This window comes from Amphiprion ocellaris, chromosome 17 (genome assembly GCF_022539595.1).
Source record: "Amphiprion ocellaris isolate individual 3 ecotype Okinawa chromosome 17, ASM2253959v1, whole genome shotgun sequence".
Taxonomy (NCBI): domain Eukaryota; kingdom Metazoa; phylum Chordata; class Actinopteri; family Pomacentridae; genus Amphiprion; species Amphiprion ocellaris.
In genome coordinates this window covers 33,336,385-33,355,256 of record NC_072782.1, presented here as the reverse complement: position 1 = coordinate 33,355,256, position 18,872 = coordinate 33,336,385, and the positions used below count along the sequence as shown (strand labels likewise).

Sequence of the window (18,872 nt, the reverse complement as noted above, 5' to 3'; positions counted from 1 at the left end):
ACGACTTGAAACTGGGAGAACCACGACTTTAAACTGGGAGAACCACGACTTGAAACTGGGAGAACCATGACTTTAAACAGGAGAACCACGACTTGAAACTGGGAGAACCACGACTTTAAACAGGAGAACCACGACTCTAAACAGGAGAACCACAACTTTAAACAGGAGAACCACGACTTCAAACTGGAGAACCACGACTTCAAACTGGAGAACCACGACTTCAAACTGGGAGAACCACGACTTTAAACTGGGAGAACCACGACTTTAAACTGGGAGAACCACGACTTCAAACAGGAGAACCACGACTTCAAACTGGAGAACCACGACTTTAAACTGGGAGAACCACGACTTTAAACTGGGAGAACCATGACTTTAAACAGGAGAACCACGACTTCAAATTGGAGAACCACGACTTTAAACAGGAGAACCACGACTTTAAACTGGGAGAACCATGACTTTACACGGGAGAACTCCGACTTTAAACTGGAGAACCACGACTTTAAACTGGGAGAACCACGACTTTAAACTGGGAGAACCATGACTTTAAACAGGAGAACCACGACTTCAAGTTGGAGAACCACGACTTTAAACAGGAGAACCACGACTTTAAACTGGGAGAACCATGACTTTACACGGGAGAACTCCGACTTTAAACTGGAGAACCACGACTTTAAACTGGAGAACCTCAGCCTCAGTTTCATTGTAACGAAAAAAACAAGTAAAAATGTAGTTTTACTGTGAAAGAAAAGAAAAACAAAACAGGAAGTTCAGAGGAGGGAGGGAGGGAGGGAGGGAGGGGTGAAGAGGTGGTCCCCATGGCAACACAGCAACAACACAACAGAAACAAAAGAAAAGAAGAAGAGAGAGGAGAGACGAAACAGAAGACGGAGAAGAAGAAGACGAGGACAACGTGGATCTGCAGCAGCAGGTGAGGAGGAAAGTGTCGCCTTCATTTCCCAGGATGCAGCAGGTCAGACGGAGTTCACAGAAAGCTGCAGGACGATCTTTAAACCTGTAAACATGAACCCTCAGAGTCTGTCAGGACATCCAGGAAAACTCTGGACCAAAGAAATGTTTAGAACAAGAGTTCTGATGTGGAAATGTTCAACCGTTTCCTGCTACTTTCACAGAAAATAACCAGAAAAATGCTTGAATTTACTGAAGAAACTGTAGAAATGTTTACAGTTTGACTTTTACTGTATTTGAATCAGTAAAAATCTAATTATTTTATCGATATTTGCTGTTATATGGAAGTAAAATTATTATTTTAAAGTGAAAAATGTTAAATGATTTCCTGTGACTGTTCTGTTCCATTAACCCTCCTGTTGTCTTCATTTATGGCCACCAAAAAATATTGTTTCCTTGATGAAAAAAATCCAAAAATTCACCCCAAAAAATTTCAGAAAATTTGCAAAACCTTCAGGAAGAAAATTCCAATATTTCCTTAAAAGTTTCCCTTAAAAATTTTTTTTTAAAAAAAACATCCCCAAATTTGGCAAGAAAATTCTTGTAAATATTTTCAAAAAAAATTGCAAAAGTCTTCCAAAAAAATCCTAAAAATATCTAAAGTGATTCCATATATATCAGTAAAACTAATATTTTCTTTAAGAACATTCACAAAAAAAACAACCAAAATCCAGTGAAATTCGCTGGATTTTGGTTGATTTTTCTGTGAATGTTCTTAAGAAACATTTTTAACATTTCTTTTTTCCACCAAAAAATGTTCAAAAATTTCCCAAAAATGTTGAAAATGTGGACATCAGAAGTTTCACCGTGAAAATAGATTTTTTCCACATTTTCAAACTTTAAAACGGGTCGATTTTACCCACAGGACGACACGAGGGTTAAACAAAATGAAATGATTATTATATAAAGAGCCACTCCTCTGAACAGTTCTACTATAGTTATCAGGTGTTTGAGTTTTTTTGGGTTTTGACCCTCAAGACGACACAAGGGTTAAAGAGCAAGATGAAGTTCAGCTGAACCAGAGTTTGTTCTTCATTTAACCCTTTAGAAGTTCGAGCTGCTGATCAGTTTGTCTTCCTGTCTGGTTGAAGCTTCTTTACCTAAATGGATTCTATCAACCTGAAATCACATTTTTCCTTTAAGCTGCTGCTTTAATTTCAGTAAAAAAAAAAAAAAAAAAAAGAGGTTTTCTACTGCTTTAGCTTTAAACGTTTAATTAAATTAATCTGCAGTTTTCTTTGGGAAGAATTACAAAACAAACAGTTTTCCAATTTACGATTGAATAAAGAAAAAAATTCAAGTTTATTTTCCTTAAAAATTAATTTTCAGCACTGAAAACTGTTGATTTGAGGAGAATCAAAGCTGTTAGCTTAGCTTAGATTAGCTTAGCTCAGTTCTGTCACCAAACAGTAAATTTCAGTTGTTCTTCTTGTTCCACTTAGAATTATTGACATTATTATGAACAGAAAAATCCTTTAAAATATGTATTTAGTTGACAGATTAAATAAATAATTATTTCCATCACATCTGTTTTCTCAAACTACAGAACAAGAGTCTCTGTGGAGGTTTAGCTCTCCACCAATGCATGCTGGGAAATCTACTCATGTTCTGGTTTTGCACCTTCAGCTCTTCGTTCCTTCATTTATCTCAAACTCATCTTAGTTCAGGTTCCACATTCAGCCCGATCTGACCTCCAGTGACCAGTAAAACCTCAGTATAATAAGCCACAAATAACCAATAAATAACCAATAAATAACCAATAAATAACCAATAAATAACCAATAAATAACCAATAAATAGCCCATAAATAATCCATAAATAACCCATAAATAACCAATAAATAGCCCATAAATAACCCATAAATAACCAATAAATAGCCCATAAATAACCCATAAATAACCCATAAATAACCAATAAATAACCAATAAATAACCCATAAATAATCAATAAATAACCAATAAATAGCCAATAAATAGCCCATAAATAACCCATAAATAGCCCATAAATAACCCATAAATAGCCCATAAATAACCCATAAGTAATCAATAAATAATCAATAAATAACCAATAAATAGCCAATAAATAGCCCATAAATAACCCATAAATAATCAATAAATAATCAATAAATAACCAATAAATAGCCAATAAATAGCCCATAAATAACCCATAAATAGCCCATAAATAACCCATAAGTAACCCATAAATAACCAAATGTTTCCCTTTGTTTCAGTGTAAAAACACACATTCTGAAAATGTTCACGTTTAATAAACTATCTTTTTTAAAAACATCATGAACAACCTGAAATTTCCTAAGAAAAATATTTTTTAAAAAGTTCAGTTTCAACAAAATTAAGCTTCAGTTGATTGTTTATCATTAGAATTTCCAGATCAGAGTATCTTCAGAGGAACAAAACATTTAGTCTCAGGTATCTGGAGCCGAACCATAAACACCGATCAGCCACAACATTAAAACCACCCTAACACTGTGTAGGTCCCCTTATGTGGTCAAAAATGTTCTGAACCACTGGGTCCAGACATGAGGACCTCTCAGGGTTTCCTATGGGGTCTGGATCAGAGGACCTCTCACTCAGGGTGTCCTATGGGGTCTGGGACCAGAGGACCTCTCAGGGTGTCCTATGGGGTCTGGGACCAGAGGACCTCTCAGGGTGTCCTATGGGGTCTGGATCAGAGGACCTCTCAGGTGGTGTCTAAGTCTCATCAACACAGACACCAGAATCCAAGGTTCTTCAGCAGAACACCTCATAGAACCAACATGATCAATGGTATTCACTCCACCTGTCAGTGGTCTTAGTGTTGTGGCTGATCGGTGGAGCATTTTACTTTATGATCAAAACAACTTGTGAAGGTCTACAAATTATTCAATATTTACAGTTTTACATTTTTACACTTTGCAATGTCGTCCCGGGGGCCGGATTGGACCTGCTAGGAGGACAGATTGGACCCTCTAGGGGGACAGATTGGACCCTCTAGGGGGACAGATTGGACCCTCTGCAGGGCCAGATTGGACCTTCTAGGGGGACGGATTGAACCCTCTAATGGGATGGATTGGAACTTCTAGGGGGACAGATTGGACCCTCTGGAGGGCCAGATTGGACCTTCTAGGGGGACGAATTGGACCCTCTAGGGTGATGGATTGAAACTTCGAGGGGGACGGATTGGACCCTCTGGAGGGACGAATTGGACCCTCTGTCCATATGTTTGACACAGCTGATTTAACTCATTTAAAGTGGCTCCAGTTAACTCGAGTCTTTAAACTGGTCTGAAAGGTAAACTTTTTGAGCTCGGTTGTCCTTCAGCCTGGGGGAACCAGAAGATGAGATCTTGATGCTGCTTTGGTTCTTCGTGTCTTTCAGCTTTGGTTGGATCATTCCAGAACTCTGTCACAGCATCGACTCCTCCGTGAGTCTCAGCGTTCATCACAACTCAATCTTTACTGTGATTTCATTGATAATAATAAGAGTTTGGGTTAATAATTATGATTTTTAACTTGCATTAATTGTTTCTCTGTCTGCGTTTTGTCCCAGTCGGGCCTCCGTACATTTTCTACTTCGGAGTCAAGTTTTATGTTGAAGATCCGACGAAGCTGAAGGAAGAAACAACTCGGTACCTCCAATACATCCAACAGCTTTATCACATTTTAATGTCTTTTCTTGTGAATATATGTGTGTATCTATGTACTACCAGAGTGCTGCTGTACTTGCAGTGAAGTATTACTGTAAAATGTGTGGGATTTTAACCAGATTGGCAGAACGTGAAACCATCAGTCGTCTCCATCGATCTGCACTCAGTAACTCAGAACTCTGAATGAAGTGTGAAGAATCTACCAGGATGAAGAGTCTGAACTCTTCTGAGACGTCTTCAGACTCTTCATCCTGGTAGAATCTTTATCGAACAGTCACCTGAAGAGAACTCACCTGAGGACAGAGAGCCACACCTGAATGTCACAGTTCAGTCTGCAGCTCAGAACAAACTCTGAGGTCCAGGATCTCAGTGACCAATGGTGGTGACCCTCAGGAGACTGGAACCAGCAGAACTCTTCATCTGGGACCGAGAAGCCAGCGGTCTTTATCTCCAGAGGTTCTGTTCTGAGAAGAAGCTGCTGGAAGATCAACCACCAACCAGGTGTTCCTGTTAAAGAACCAACCATCTCCACTTCAGCATGGAGGTGGCATCATCATAGGGGAGGCTGGTCTTCTTTCCTACGATGCTGGAGGAGCTTCAGGAGTCTGTGACCCGACAGAACATCTGAGGAATTAAGATGGAGGTCCAGACAACAGCAGAACCTCCTTCAGAATCCTGGTTTTAGAAACGTGTTTTCTGGGATTCCTGAGTGTGGACGGATGGAACGGTTCTGTGTGAGGTGTTCATGGAGATGTTCTCTGAGTTTTGACGGATGGAACAGTTCTGTGTGAGGTGTTCATGGAGATGTTCTCTTCTCCAGGTATCAGTTCTACCTGCAGCTCCGTCAGGACGTCCGGCGAGGTCGTCTGCTATGCCCCGCTCATCTCCGCCCACGGCTGGATGCTCTGATGCTGCAGGGTGATAGAACTTTAATATGATCTGAGGAGTGTTTGTCTTCATCTTGAACATCTGATCCAGTTATTGACCAGTTATTAGTGACAGAGTTGATTGGTTTTCATTTATTGATCCAGCGGAGCGAGGAGACCTCAGCGAGAACGACACGTCAGACTCAGAGAAACAGGAAGTTCAACTCATCTACAAAACACTGAGGTGAACAGGAAGTGAAGCATGATCATTAATCAATAATCAATCAGTAAATAATAAATAAATCAGACCCAAAGTTTAAGGGAGGATTCAAGCACGAGGATGATGTTACAAGGAGCACATTTTAGTTGACTGATTGACTGACTGACTGATTGATTATTGATTGATTGGTTGATTGGCTGATTGATTAATTGATTGATTGACTGATTAATCGATTGACTGATTGATTATTGATTAATTGATTGACTGATTGATTAATTATTGGTTGATTGATTGATGATTGGTTGATTGACTGATTGACTGATTATTGATTGATTGATTGATTGATTGATTGACTGATTGTTTGCTTATTGATTGATTGATTGATTGATTGTTTGCTTATTGATTGATTGATTGACTGATTGTTTGCTTATTGATTGATTGATTGATGATTGATTGATTGATTGATTGACTGATTGTTTGCTTATTGATTGATTGATTGATTGACTGATTGATTGATTGATTGATTGATTGATTGATTGATTGATTGATTGATTGATTGATTGACTGATTTTTTGCTTATTGATTGATTGATTGATTGATTGATTGACTGATTGATTATTCATTGATTGATTGACCGATTGTTTGCTTATTGATTGATTGATTGATTGATTGATTGATTGATTGATTGATTGATTGATTGATTGATTGATTGATTGATTGACTGATTGTTTGCTTATTGATTGATTGATTGACTGATTGATTGATTATTCATTGATTGATTGATTGAATGATTGTTTGCTTGTTGATTGATTGATTGATTGATTGATTGATTGATTGATTGATTGATTGATTGATTGATTGATTGATTGATTGATTGATTGATTGATTATTGACTCTGTGTGTCCCTGTCCAGTGGCATCTCTAGTCTCCAGGCTCAGGGTCTCGTTCTGTCTCTCTGCAGCTCTCTGCAGATGTACGGAGTCACTTTGTTCCCCGCCTACGTAAGATCACCGATCAATACCATCAGCTCCTGTTTATCAATCACCTGTTTAATTATTGATCCATCGTTACTCCCATGATGCCTTGCAGGGCGAGAACCAGACTGAGTACTTCCTGGGTCCAACTCCAGTGGGTGTGGTCATCTACAAGAACAAGCAGCTGGTGGGAAAATATTTCTGGTAGGAGTGAGACCTCATTAATTATCTTTGTTTGACTCACTTCCTGTTTCCTGTCATGTGACCTTCTTACCTGCTACATATCTGTCATGTGACCATGCTACCTGCTACATACCTGTCATGTGACCTTGTGACATCAGAGATGTTTCCTTCAGGCCACGAATCACCAAACTTCACTTCAAAGACGAGATGTTTGAGCTCAGAGTTTTCGGCAAAAAAGTGAGTTTCTATTGGCTGACTGAAGCTAATGCTAATGCTAATCATACTTCCAAAGTTCATACTTGCAGCTAATGCTAATGCTAATGTTAATAATTAATGAAAATACAAGATTAGACTTTTTTAGACTTTAGACCAGTGGTTCCCAACCTGGGGTCTGCACCCCCCCAGGGGGGCCACCAGAGATCTGAAGGGGGGCGCCAAGCTTTGTCTGCTCTGAGGCTGTGATGTTATAAAAAATTGATTTTTACATTCTGGATAAAATCAGAGTAACAGACTCACTGTGTCATCACAAGTCTACTTATAAAACATTTTAAAAACACATTTATTTGGTCTTTCTTCAAAAATCCTTTGCTACTTCGATGGCCACACCTCCTTGACCTTTCAACTTCTCTCCATGCTTTCTTAAGGTTGGCTTCTAGTTCATCCAGATTCATTAGTTTGTGTGCAGTTAGAAAATTACTGACGGGAACGATGTCTGAGAAACGCAGAACATGTGAAGATTCATCAGTACCTAAAAACTCCGGCTATACCTTGAGAGTTACCTTAAATTTGGTTTTATTAAAGAACAAGACAGAATTGTGTTATTTGTGGTGAAATGCTCGTAAATGACAGCATGAAGCCAGAGAATTACGGCGACGTCAGGAAATAAAACAGTTCGGTAAAGTCGGAAAGATATTCACAAATTCGGACTTCCGGCATCAATAACTCATTAAATATACGTTGTCTAAACATAAACGATGCCTGTTTTCCATCGTTGTAAGGTAGACAATATGCTACAAGCCCAGTTTAATCAAAAGTAGCTGCAGAAATAACATTGGTGTCTATGAGCAGCTGGTTGTGCGACGAGTGAACAGGAACCGTCTGCAAAATGCAAAACTGCTGCAAACAGCGAAGAGACACAAATATTCAACAAATTTACTGCAGCCAGCAACTGACTCCTGCTGCTCATACTACAACTCTTGGTTTGATATTACATTTTTTTTTCATAATTTTAAGGATTTTTTTAGTAAAAAAAAATCAATAACTCTTATGCATTGTAGTGTCAACAAATTTACTGCAGCCATAAACTCTCTCCTCCTCGTCATAGTACAACTCTTGGTTTGACATAAAGTATTTCTATTTTTTATAATTTTAGTGAATTTTCTATTAGTAATACAATTCAATAACTTCCCTCTTATGTTTCATAGTGTACTTATGTGGTGGTGGGTGGGGCGCTGGGGCTGGGTGCAGCTTATAGGAGGGGCTCCAAGCCACACAGGTTGGGAACCACTGATTTAAACCATAAAAACAGCGTCCTGTCCAACATCCTGAACACAAGAAATATAAAACATCACCTGTGTGTGTGTGTGTGTGTGTTTGTGTGTGTGTGTGTGTGTGTGTGTTTCAGGGTTCAGAGACATCGTTCTTCTTTCAGACATCTAATCGATGTGACTGTAAACGTCTGTGGAGGTGTTGTGTTGAACATCACACCTTCTTCAGGTAACACACACACACACACACACATACACACACACACAGGTGATGTTTTATGTTTTATATTTCTTGTGTTCAGGATGTCAGAGTCGAATCCACAAATACACAAACTGAAACTCAACAGGTAAACAAACAAACACTTTTACAGAATCTTCATTAATCAGAACGTTTCTTTGGTTTCATGATGCTGAATATTTATTTTATTTTCTCTGGTTTCTGATCAATCTGCCATCTGTTTACTTGTCGTTGTTTATCAGATCAACAGGTTTATAAACTGATTGTTTTATTGAACTGTCTGCAGCGCTGCTCGTTCTCCCTCTGCAGCTCTCCCTCAGCTCACAAACACACCTGTCAACAACAAAACAGCAACAACAACAACAGCAGCTGTGGCCAGTCAGTTCACCATCTCCTGATCAATAATCTGACAGCAGAACGTCTCATCATTCATTCATCTGAAGATGTTTGTTTGTAAACATTTTACTGACTCCGCCCCCTCTCCTCACTTCCTCACTTTCAGCCAATCAGAGCCGGGAACCAATGATGAAGCAGACGGCACCACCTGCTGCTCACAGGTGAGGGCTGCAGATGTCATGGGATCAGTCATGATTAGTCCTGTGATGAGTCGTCATGATGAGTCATGATGGGTCATGTGATGTAGTTTGTCTTGTTCCTGCAGGTCAGGGGGCGGGGCCAAGCCGGACCAGGGGAGGCCCAGTGCACCATGGGAGAACAGCAGCACCGCGAGGTAGAACGACTAACATGATGAGAATAATAACCAGTTATTAATGACCTGCAGGTGTAATCTGATTACTGTGTAAATGTAATGTGATTACTGATGGTTGTTCCAGCGGCCTGTTCAACCCAAAGTTTCCTCCAAACACCAAAGAAGAAGAACAAGATGGAGGACGACCACAGAGGTGAGACAGACAGGCAGACAGAAGGACAGTCAGAAAGATGGACGGACAGACAGACAGACAGACAGATGGACAGAGAGACAAACAGACAGGAAGACAGATGGACAGACAGATGGACAGAGAGACAAACAGACAGGAAGACAGATGGACAGACAGATGGACAGAGAGACAAACAGACAGGAAGACAGATGGACAGATAGACAGACAGACAGGCAGACAGATGGACAGAGACAAACAGACAGATGAATTATCACCAGACGATCACCTGATCTCTGTTTGTGTTTCAGACGCAGCAGAAGTCTGGATGGTGATCGACCAATCAGAGCGCAGAGGAGAAGGTGACCCCTGTTCTTATTGGTAAATGGTGGAACAGTCACATCAGACTGATGTTTACCTCTCACCAGCAGGTCTCGTTCCCATGGCAACTCAAGCAGCGGCAGCGAATCAGAGAAGAGCAACAGCGAGCAGCGGTGGAGGAGAACAAAGAGCCGGTAACGGAAGTGACGACACGTCTGTGTCGACTTCCTGTCTGTAAACTCTTTAAGTGACTTTCTGTTTACATCTAGAGGCCGCCATGGTGACCAGGGCCCTGACTCCACCTCCCAATGCCGCGCCAGATCGTAAGGACAATGCTAATCTGCTAATGCTAACATTTAAGTTTTGGGAGATTATACTAGAATGCTAATCCTGCTAACTGTACTGTTGGCCTATCAGCTACCTGTGGCTAATGCTAATGCTAATGCTGTCTCTCTGTAGACACAGTCTGGACGCCCGGACATGGAAACACATCCAGTGAGTTTAAAACACACAATAGACGCAGTACACATAGTACACACTGTATACACAGTACTCTGTACACAGTATTCTAATTGTGATCTGGATGTAAACAGGAAGCAGCTGGTGGAGCCTGATGGTGTGATTGACAGACAGACGGAGGAAATACCATATAAGGAAGTGAGGTAAGGAAGGAAGGAAGTGAGGTAAAGAAGGAAGTGAGGTAAGCAAGGAAAGAAGTGAGGTAAGGAAGGAAGGAGGTGAGGTAAGGAAGGAAGTGAGGTAAGGAAAGAAGTGAGGAAGAATAAAGGAAACTTGTTTGTATCCTACAGGGTGTTGGGGGAGCCAATCAGAACGCGCCGTTCTACCAGGGGGCGACGACATCAGCGGTGGGCGTCGTACTCACAGCTGCAGTAGGTGTCAGTGACATCACCAGGGGGCGGGGCTTCTACCTGCACCTCGTTTTGATTCCACTTCCTGTTTGTGTTTTAGGTCAAAGATGGTCCTGCCTCTTCCTGTTACCACAGCAACAGACACTTCCTGTCGGGTACCAACCAATCACTGAGGCAGCTGTTCTCTTCCAACAATGCACCTGTTTACATGTCATTAAAAACTTTTCCACCAGTGATGATGAAATAAAACATCCTCAGAACGTCTTTCTCTGTTGTTTTGTGTCTCTTTGTCGTGGTTTTGTGTCTCTTTGTGGTTGTTTTGTGTCTCTTTGTGGTCGTTATGTGTCTCTTTGTGGTGGTTTTGTGTGTCTTTGTGGTGGTTTTGTGTTCAGTTCGGTTGTTTTAGACTGAATATCTGCAGCACACATCCAGTCCAGGTGTTAAAACAGCTGCCAGAGGTGCGTGTGATCCACCAGCATCAGCGTGTGATTGGCTGGCAGGCAGCCAATCAGGTCAGCCAGAGACATCATGTCCTCAGAAACAGCTGACAGCAGATAAACAGCAGCTCCAACCAGAATGTTCTGAGGTCAGTTTATCCTGCTTTAGTCCCAGTAAACTGGACACGTTACGACCGTGTGCACGTTATGACCGTGTGCACGTTACCAGCATGTGCACATTACCAGCATGTGCACGTTACCAGCATGTGCATGTTACGACCGTGTGCACGTTACGACCGTGTGCACGTTACCAGCATGTGCACGTTACGACCGTGTGCACATTACCAGCATGTGCACGTTACAACCGTGTGCACGTTACGACCGTGTGCACGTTACCAGCATGTGCACGTTACCAGCATGTGCACGTTACCAGCATGTCCAGCAGCACGGAGCTTCAGGACAGGACATGCTGCTGGTTCTGGCAACTGATTGGTCAATATTTGCAGAGCAGAGATGACCTCAAGTCACCTGGAGCAGGTGAGCTGCTGACATCACTGTCACCTGACATGTCCTATAAGACCCTAACAAACCTGGTTACCATGGCAGCACAGACAGGTGAGGCTGATCCAGGTGTGCAGCTAAACTAACCCTACAGTCAGAGTTCAGGTGAGGACACACAACACACAGACACGCAACATGAACACACAACGCAGACACATGTCTGCGTTGTGTGTTCATGTTGTGTATTGTGTCTGTGGTTCTAAATGATGACGTCAGTGTTTGTCAGCTGATTGGTCCGGATCGACCACATTTATTGACCTGATTCTGTCAGAGGATCAATAAGTTCATCCATTGATCTGATCAGTCAGCTGCGGAGCCCCGCCCCCTCCTGCACGTCCTCAGCGCGGCCTCTGATTGGTTGCCGGCTGCTGTTCACGTGAACGCTGCGTGGTTCATGAAGCGCGAGACGGAGCCGTGCAGTGAAGAGGAGCGCGCGGGCAGGACGCAGCCACGAGCCCGATGAGGAGCTGCCGCAGGTAACAGAGCCGAGCCGAGCCGAGCCGAGCCGAGCCGAGCCGAACCGAACCGGACAGAGCTGCTGCTGCAGGTGAGCCGCTGGCGGTTTCTGGAGGGTAGAGTCGGTTTGAGGTGCTCTGCGCAGCCGCAGTGACGTTCTCACAGGTGTGGAGTCGGTCAGGTGTGTCTGTGTTGTGGCTGGAAACTCCTCGTGCACCTGAACGCTGTGATCACCTGCACGCCCAGGTGTGTGTGTGTGTGTGTGTGTGTGTGTGTGTGTGTGTGTGTGTGTGTGTGTGTGTGTGTGTGTGTGTGTGTGTGTGTGTGTGTGTGTGTGTGTGTGTGTGTGTGTGTGTAGCTTTAACACACCTGGATCAGTTCAAATGACGCTGATCACAGGTATCAGTTATTTTCTGGATCAATCGATCAGCTGTTTGGTCTGAAATGTGGATCAGATGTTTCCTCAAAGATCTCCGGACCAGAGAACATTTCCTGAAGGAGGTGAAGACCAGGATTATTAGAAATGACTCCAATTGATCGATTATCAGAACAGCATCGGGTAAAAAGCTGATCAGCAGATTATTACTTCAGGTTCTAGTGGAGCTGTAGTTTACCTGATGCTCCTGAACGCAGCTCCAGGAGAAGAAAGAGTCCTTCAGGGAGAACCTCACCTTCAGATGCTTAAACGTTCATCACTGATCAATAATTTATAATCAGTTATCAGTTATTAACCAATCTGGTTCTACTACAGATGTTGGTTCTGTTGCAGATGTTGGTTCTACTACAGATTTTGGTTCTGCTGCAAATGTTGGTTCTACTACAGATGTTGGTTCTGGTTCTCCTACAGACGTTGGTTCTGGTTCTCGTACAGACGTTGGTCCTGGTTCTCCTACAGATGTTGGTTCTGCTACAAATGTTGGTTCTACTACAGATGTTGGATCTGATTCTACTACAGATGTTGGTTCTGCTGTAGATGTTGGTTCTGGTTCTGCTGCAGATATTGTTCTACTACAGAAATTGGTTCTAGTTCTACTACAGACGTTGGTTCTGGTTCTACTACAGACGATTCTGGTTCTGCTGCAGATGTTGGTTCTACTGCGGACGTTGGTTCTGCTGCAGATGTCGGTTCTGGTTCTGCTGCAGATGTTGGTTCTGGTTCTGCTGCAGATGTTTCTACTACAGATATTGATTCTGGTTCTACCGTAGATGTTGGTTCTGCTGCAGATGTTGGTTCTACTACAGATATTGATTCTGTTTCTACTGTAGATGTTGGTTCTGGTTCTGCTGCAGATGTGGTTCTACTACAGATGTTGATTCTGGTTCTACTGTAGATGTTGGTTCTGGTTCTCCTACAGATGTTGGTTCTACTACAGACTTTGGTTCTACTGCAGATGTTGGTTCTACTATAGATGTTGGTTCTGCTGCAGATATTGTTCTACTACAGAAGTTGGTTCTAGTTCTACTACAGACTTTGATTCTACTGCAGATGTTGGTTCTGGTGTAGATGTTGGTCCTACTACGGACGTTAGTTCTACTACAGATGTTGGTTCTGCTACAGATGTTGGTTCTACTACAGATGTTGGTTCTGGTTCTCCTACAGACGTTGGTTGTGGTTCTCCTACAGACTTTGGTTCTGGTTCTCCTACAGACGTTGGTCCTGGTTCTCCTACAGATGTTGGTTCTGCTACAAATGTTGGTTCTACTACAGACGTTGGTTCTGATTCTACTACAGATGTTGGTTCTGCTGTAGATGTTGGTTCTGGTTCTGCTGCAGATATTGTTCTACTACAGAAATTGGTTCTAATTCTACTACAGACGTTGGTTCTGCTATAGACGTTGATTCTGGTTCTGCTACAGATGTTGGTTCTGCTGTAGACGTTGGTTCTACTGTGGACGTTGGTTCTGCTGCAGATGTCGGTTCTGGTTCTGCTGCAGATGTCGGTTCTGGTTGTGCTGCAGATGTTGGTTCTGGTTCTGCTGCAGATGTTGTTTCTACTACAGATATTGATTCTGGTTCTACTGTAGATGTTGGTTCTGGTTCTGCTGCAGATGTTTCTACTACAGATATTGATTCTGGTTCTACTGTAGATGTTGGTTCTGGTTCTGCTGCAGATGTGGTTCTACTACAGATGTTGATTCTGGTTCTGCTACAGATGTTGGTTCTGCTACAGACGTTGGTTCTACTGCAGACATCGGTTCTACTACAGACGTTGGTTCTACTACAGATGTTGGTTCTGTTACAGATGTTGGTTCTACTACAGATGTTGGTTCTGGTTCTACTACAGATGTTGGTTCTACTACAGATGTTGGTTCTGGTTCTACTACAGATGTTGGTTCTACTACAAATGATTCTGCTACAGATGTTGGTTCTGCTACAGATGTTGGTTCTGCTACAGACGTTGGTTCTACTGCAGACATCGGTTCTGCTGTAGACGTTGGTTCTACTACAGACGTTGGTTCTGCTGCAGATGTTGGTTCTGGTTCTTCTACAGACGTTGGTTCTTCTACAGACGTTGGTTCTACTACAAATGTTGGTTCTACTGTAGATGTTGGTTCTAATTCTACTACAGACTTTGGTTCTACTGCAGATGTTGGTTCTGGTGTAGATGTTGGTTCTGGTTCTTCTACAGACGTTGGTTCTACTACAGACATTGGCTCTACTACAGAAATTGCTTCTGCTTCAGATGTTGGTTCTAGTGCAGACGTTGGTTCTGGTTCTGCTGCAGATGTTGGTTCTACTGTAGATGGTTCTACAACAGACATTGGTTCTGCTGTAGACGTTGGCTCTGGTTCTACTACAGATGTTGGTTCTGGTTCTACTACAGATAGTGATTCTACTACAGATGTTGGTTCTGGTTCTACTACAGATATTGATTCTACTACAGATGTTGGGTGTGGTTCTACTACAGATGTTGGTTCTGGTTCTACTACAGATGTTGGTTCTACTCTAGATGTTGGTTCTGCTGTAGATGTTGTCGTGTTCTGGAAGGTTCTGAGCGGGACGTTTATCTGCGTTTACTTAATCTTTGCTCGGTGTGATGTAACCGTGTGTTTGATGTGTAGCAACAGGCGCCACCTCATCCTCTGACAGCCAATCAGAGCAGAGCAGGAGACATTCAGTCTGAAGAACCAGAAGGTTCTGGGGAGTTCTATCAAATTTGGTTGATTTTTACATCAAACAGAACAGTTTGAAACACGTTGGACTTTTATTATTATTTAGCAGATACTAAAAATGATTTAATTTTATTTGTTTTTCTTCGCTGTATTTCAACGTCCTTCAGGTTCTTTAGATCTTTTCCTCATGTTTGTCTTTTTAGAATTAATTTAAAAAACAAAAGATGTTGTTTCTGTTCTTTCATTGTTGCTGGTTTCAGGTTTGTTCTGATCCCAGTGTTTCTGTCCTCCAGGTTCTGGTCCATCATGCCCATCGACATGACTCTACCCGTCTACCTGTCCCAGGAGGACTTCGTCTACTCGCCGCCTCCATCCTGTCCGCCTGCTGTCGGCTCTTCGTTCTGCATTGAGTCCTTGGACATCAGATCCAACGATCGCAGCAGGAAAACCAAGAAGCAGGTGACTTTTGCCGACCACAAAGGTCTGTCTCTGACCAGAGTGAAGGTCTTCTCCGAGTTCAGCGACCCCATCGACGTCCCTCTGAGTGTCCAGCTGAGCTCGGCTCCGTCGACCCAACAGGACAAACTGGAGCTGGACTTCAGCCAGCCGTCCTCCGACTACCTCCTGTTCCGCCAGCGGCTGGACGGCGGCCTGGTCTGCCTGGAACACTGTGTTCTGAAGGAGCGAGCCTTCACCGGAACCGTCAAGGTCAAAAACGTGTCCTTTGAGAAGTCAGTGAAGCTTCGCGTGACCTTCGACTCATGGAGGAGCCACCTGGACGTGGACTGCAGGTACGTGAAGGAGTCGTATCCCAGCTCATACAGCGACACCTTCTCCTTCGAGGTGTCGCTGCCGGCCGAGCTGCAGCTCCACGAGCGCGTCGAGTTCGCCGTCCGCTACGAGGTGGACGGCCGGGAATACTGGGACAGTAACCACGGTGACAACTACCGCATTGTGTGGGCGTCGCTGAGGCGCCGCCAGGACCGGCGCTCCGACTCCCGGGACTTCGGGATTCACTTCGACCGCTACGGCAGCCCCACGTGTTCCCACGGCATCTTCCCCGACTGGCCGAGCTACGCCGGCTACGAGAACATCGGACCGTACTACTGACGGGTTCTGAGTGGTTCTAGAGCTGCTGGAACAGGAAACAGGTTCCGTCTGGCGGGAACAGGAAGGACGGTTCAGAAGCTGCCTGAGAATCCAATCGGAGATCCAGAACTTGCAGCTGACCTACGGAGGCAGCAGCTCCTCAGCAGGTTTCTGCTTCTCTTCACTGCAGTTGTTGGAAAGGAGTCCAACATCGACTTGAACGTCTCATCCTGCAGCCCGAGTCCAAGTCCAGTTTTAACATTTTGTTCGAGTCGCTTTATTTTTCCTCATTAACACTAGTGGCTGGTTTTTACTTTGATAATCGGTTGACAAAGAAAAGTTTAGTTTTTATTCACCAGAGTTTAAACTGAACGTTCCTCATCAGTTTTTCTGGGACTCTACTCGTTTGTTTGGTTTGTTTCTCGCTGTCAGATATGAAGACAGAACGTAGGAAGCAGTCAGTATCACCAGGTCTGCAGCTGAAGCTCAGGTTCTGGTGATTAGAGTTTCTCAGTGAACTGTAGATTTCTTTGTGGTGTAAACCATCTGAAACTGCTGTATACCTGAAGTGACTTGAGGTGTTTTGTTGGAATGAAGCTGAACGTTTGGTTTAGAGACTCTGGGATCACTGTTCAGACTTTATCTGATCGGCTGCTGCGCTTGAACTCGTCGGCCTGCAGCGGTTTAATGTTTCACGGGATCTGTCAACACGATGAGCTGCACTTTATCTGCCATCTGTTTCACAATCACTGAAAACATCAGTTCACTGGAAGCAGCTGAAGGTTGAACCTCAGGTAGAGGAGCAGCTTCAGACGGTGTTCATGGATTCATCCAGCATTCAGATGTTTCTCTGGACTCTTCTCATGATGGATCCGTCTGAACTGGACAGGATGTCAACTTTCTTTGTGTGTCTGAAGGGAATCTGAGTTATTTTTAGAGATTCTGCTAAATAAAGGGTTTGAAGTCGTTGTGATGGTTAACATTTTAAATTGTTTGTGTCAAAAATCTTTGTTTAAAATGATCTGAAGAGCAATAAAATATAGATTTGTACTCTGAGTTTTGGTTCTTTCAAGTTAAAATACAAACAGAGCAGAATTTAAAAGGAGAGGTGAAAACGCTGCAGGTCAGGTTTTATAGAATCATCTAAAGGTCAGCTCTGGATCTCCTGAACATCCAGTCAGGAGTTAACGACCTGGAATGAAGTCCAGCTGATCAGACAGGTTTCAGTAAAACACAGTTATCAGACTGTGGACAATAGATTATCTGGACTTTATGGATCAACTTTTAGTCCTCAGCTGCTCTTCTGGAACATTTAAAGACTTCCATTCCTTTTAAAGTTCGTATTAGTAAATCATGAGATCCTTCAGCCTCAGTTCTGGTGGAACCTGAGATCTGAAGAGATCAACGAGTTGACAGCAACATAGAGACGTCAGAGAACCTTCAACCTGCCAGATCTCCATGGTAACTGATGCTGTGGAGCTAGATCTCCATGGTAACTGACGCTGTGGAGCTAGATCTCCACGGTAACTGATGCTGTGGAGCTAGATCTCCACGGTAACTGATGCTGTGGAGCTAGATCTCCACAGTAACTGATTCTGTGGAGCTAGATCTCCAGGGTAACTGATGCCGTGGAGCCAGATCTCCATGGTAACTGATGCTGTGGAGCCAGATCTCCATGGTAACTGACGCTGTGGAGCTAGATCTCCATGGTAACTGACGCTGTGGAGCTAGATCTCCACGGTAACAGATGCTGTGGAGCTAGATCTCCACGGTAACTGATTCTGTGGAGCTAGATCTCCAGGGTAACTGATGCTGTGGAGCCAGGTCTCCATGGTAACTGATGCTGTGGAGCCAGATCTCCATGGTAACTGATGCTGTGGAGCCAGGTCTCCATGGTAACTGATGCTGTGGAGCCAGATCTCCATGGTAACTGATGCTATGGAGCTAGATCTCCACAGTAGCTGATGCTGTGGAGGTAGATATCCATGGTAACTGGTGCTGCTATGATGCCATCAATCAGCCAGGTATAAAACTCTCCCTTACTAACCTTGTCGGCTAATCGGCTAATATTTTAGATTATTTGCTTTGATTCCTGTTGGGTCCATCAGAAGTCAGGTTGGTCCACAGTGGACAGCCCTATTGGACAGCTGTTAGAATCCATATTATGGCAAGAACCAATCAGCTGAGAGAACCGACAGTCCATCATTACTTTAAGAACTGAAGGTCACTTTGTTGTTTCCTCCATAATTCCAGATGTGTTCATTCATAATTCTGACGCCTTCAGTGAGAATCTACAATGGAAATAAAGAAGAACCATTAATGAGAAGATGAGTCCAAACCTTTGACTGGTAGCTTTTATCAGCTCAGGAAAGTTTTAGAATGATCTGTATAACATCTGGTAAAGTCTCCAGATGTTGGTCTGAGGACGTTCTTCCTACGTTTTAATGGAACAGTGTGAGACGTGTGAACATTCTCAGAACTTTGCAGGAAGAATGTTCCACTTCAGTCAAATCAAATCTCTTTTATATGCAATTTGATCCTCCAACCTTCCAAAACTAAAAACCAACGATGGAG

At 43.1% G+C, this 18,872-nt stretch overlaps 2 protein-coding genes across 4 annotated transcripts; both read left to right on the top strand.

The window, feature by feature from the left end:
• The first annotated feature begins 857 nt into the window (after positions 1–857).
• Positions 858–11,758, top strand: epb41l4a (erythrocyte membrane protein band 4.1 like 4A). The gene is made up of 22 exons (XM_055004072.1): positions 858–928; positions 4,341–4,386; positions 4,512–4,590; positions 5,429–5,526; positions 5,640–5,718; positions 6,608–6,695; positions 6,784–6,872; positions 7,025–7,088; positions 8,476–8,567; positions 8,641–8,685; positions 8,863–8,954; positions 9,079–9,133; positions 9,238–9,306; positions 9,410–9,478; positions 9,763–9,813; positions 9,880–9,966; positions 10,042–10,095; positions 10,232–10,267; positions 10,366–10,434; positions 10,582–10,662; positions 10,742–10,796; positions 11,034–11,758. The coding sequence occupies exons 4-22, from the start codon at positions 5,517–5,519 to the stop codon at positions 11,187–11,189; spliced, it is 1,341 nt and encodes a 446-aa protein (XP_054860047.1). The 5' UTR covers positions 858–928; positions 4,341–4,386; positions 4,512–4,590; positions 5,429–5,516; the 3' UTR covers positions 11,190–11,758.
• Positions 11,759–11,922: 164 nt separating this feature from the next.
• On the top strand, positions 11,923–17,348 carry ppp1r3b (protein phosphatase 1, regulatory subunit 3B). 3 transcript variants are annotated; one of them, XM_023270642.3, is made up of 2 exons: positions 11,923–12,186; positions 15,503–17,348. In XM_023270642.3, exon 2 carries the CDS (start codon positions 15,516–15,518, stop codon positions 16,317–16,319), a length of 804 nt encoding a protein of 267 aa, XP_023126410.1. In that variant the 5' UTR covers positions 11,923–12,186; positions 15,503–15,515; the 3' UTR covers positions 16,320–17,348. The 3 variants fall into 3 exon arrangements, with proteins under 3 accessions (XP_023126410.1, XP_035804241.1, XP_035804240.1); XM_035948348.2 differs by lacking the exon at positions 11,923–12,186 and adding an exon at positions 12,422–12,654; XM_035948347.2 differs by lacking the exon at positions 11,923–12,186 and adding an exon at positions 12,772–15,376.
• The last annotated feature ends 1,524 nt before the right edge of the window (positions 17,349–18,872 follow it).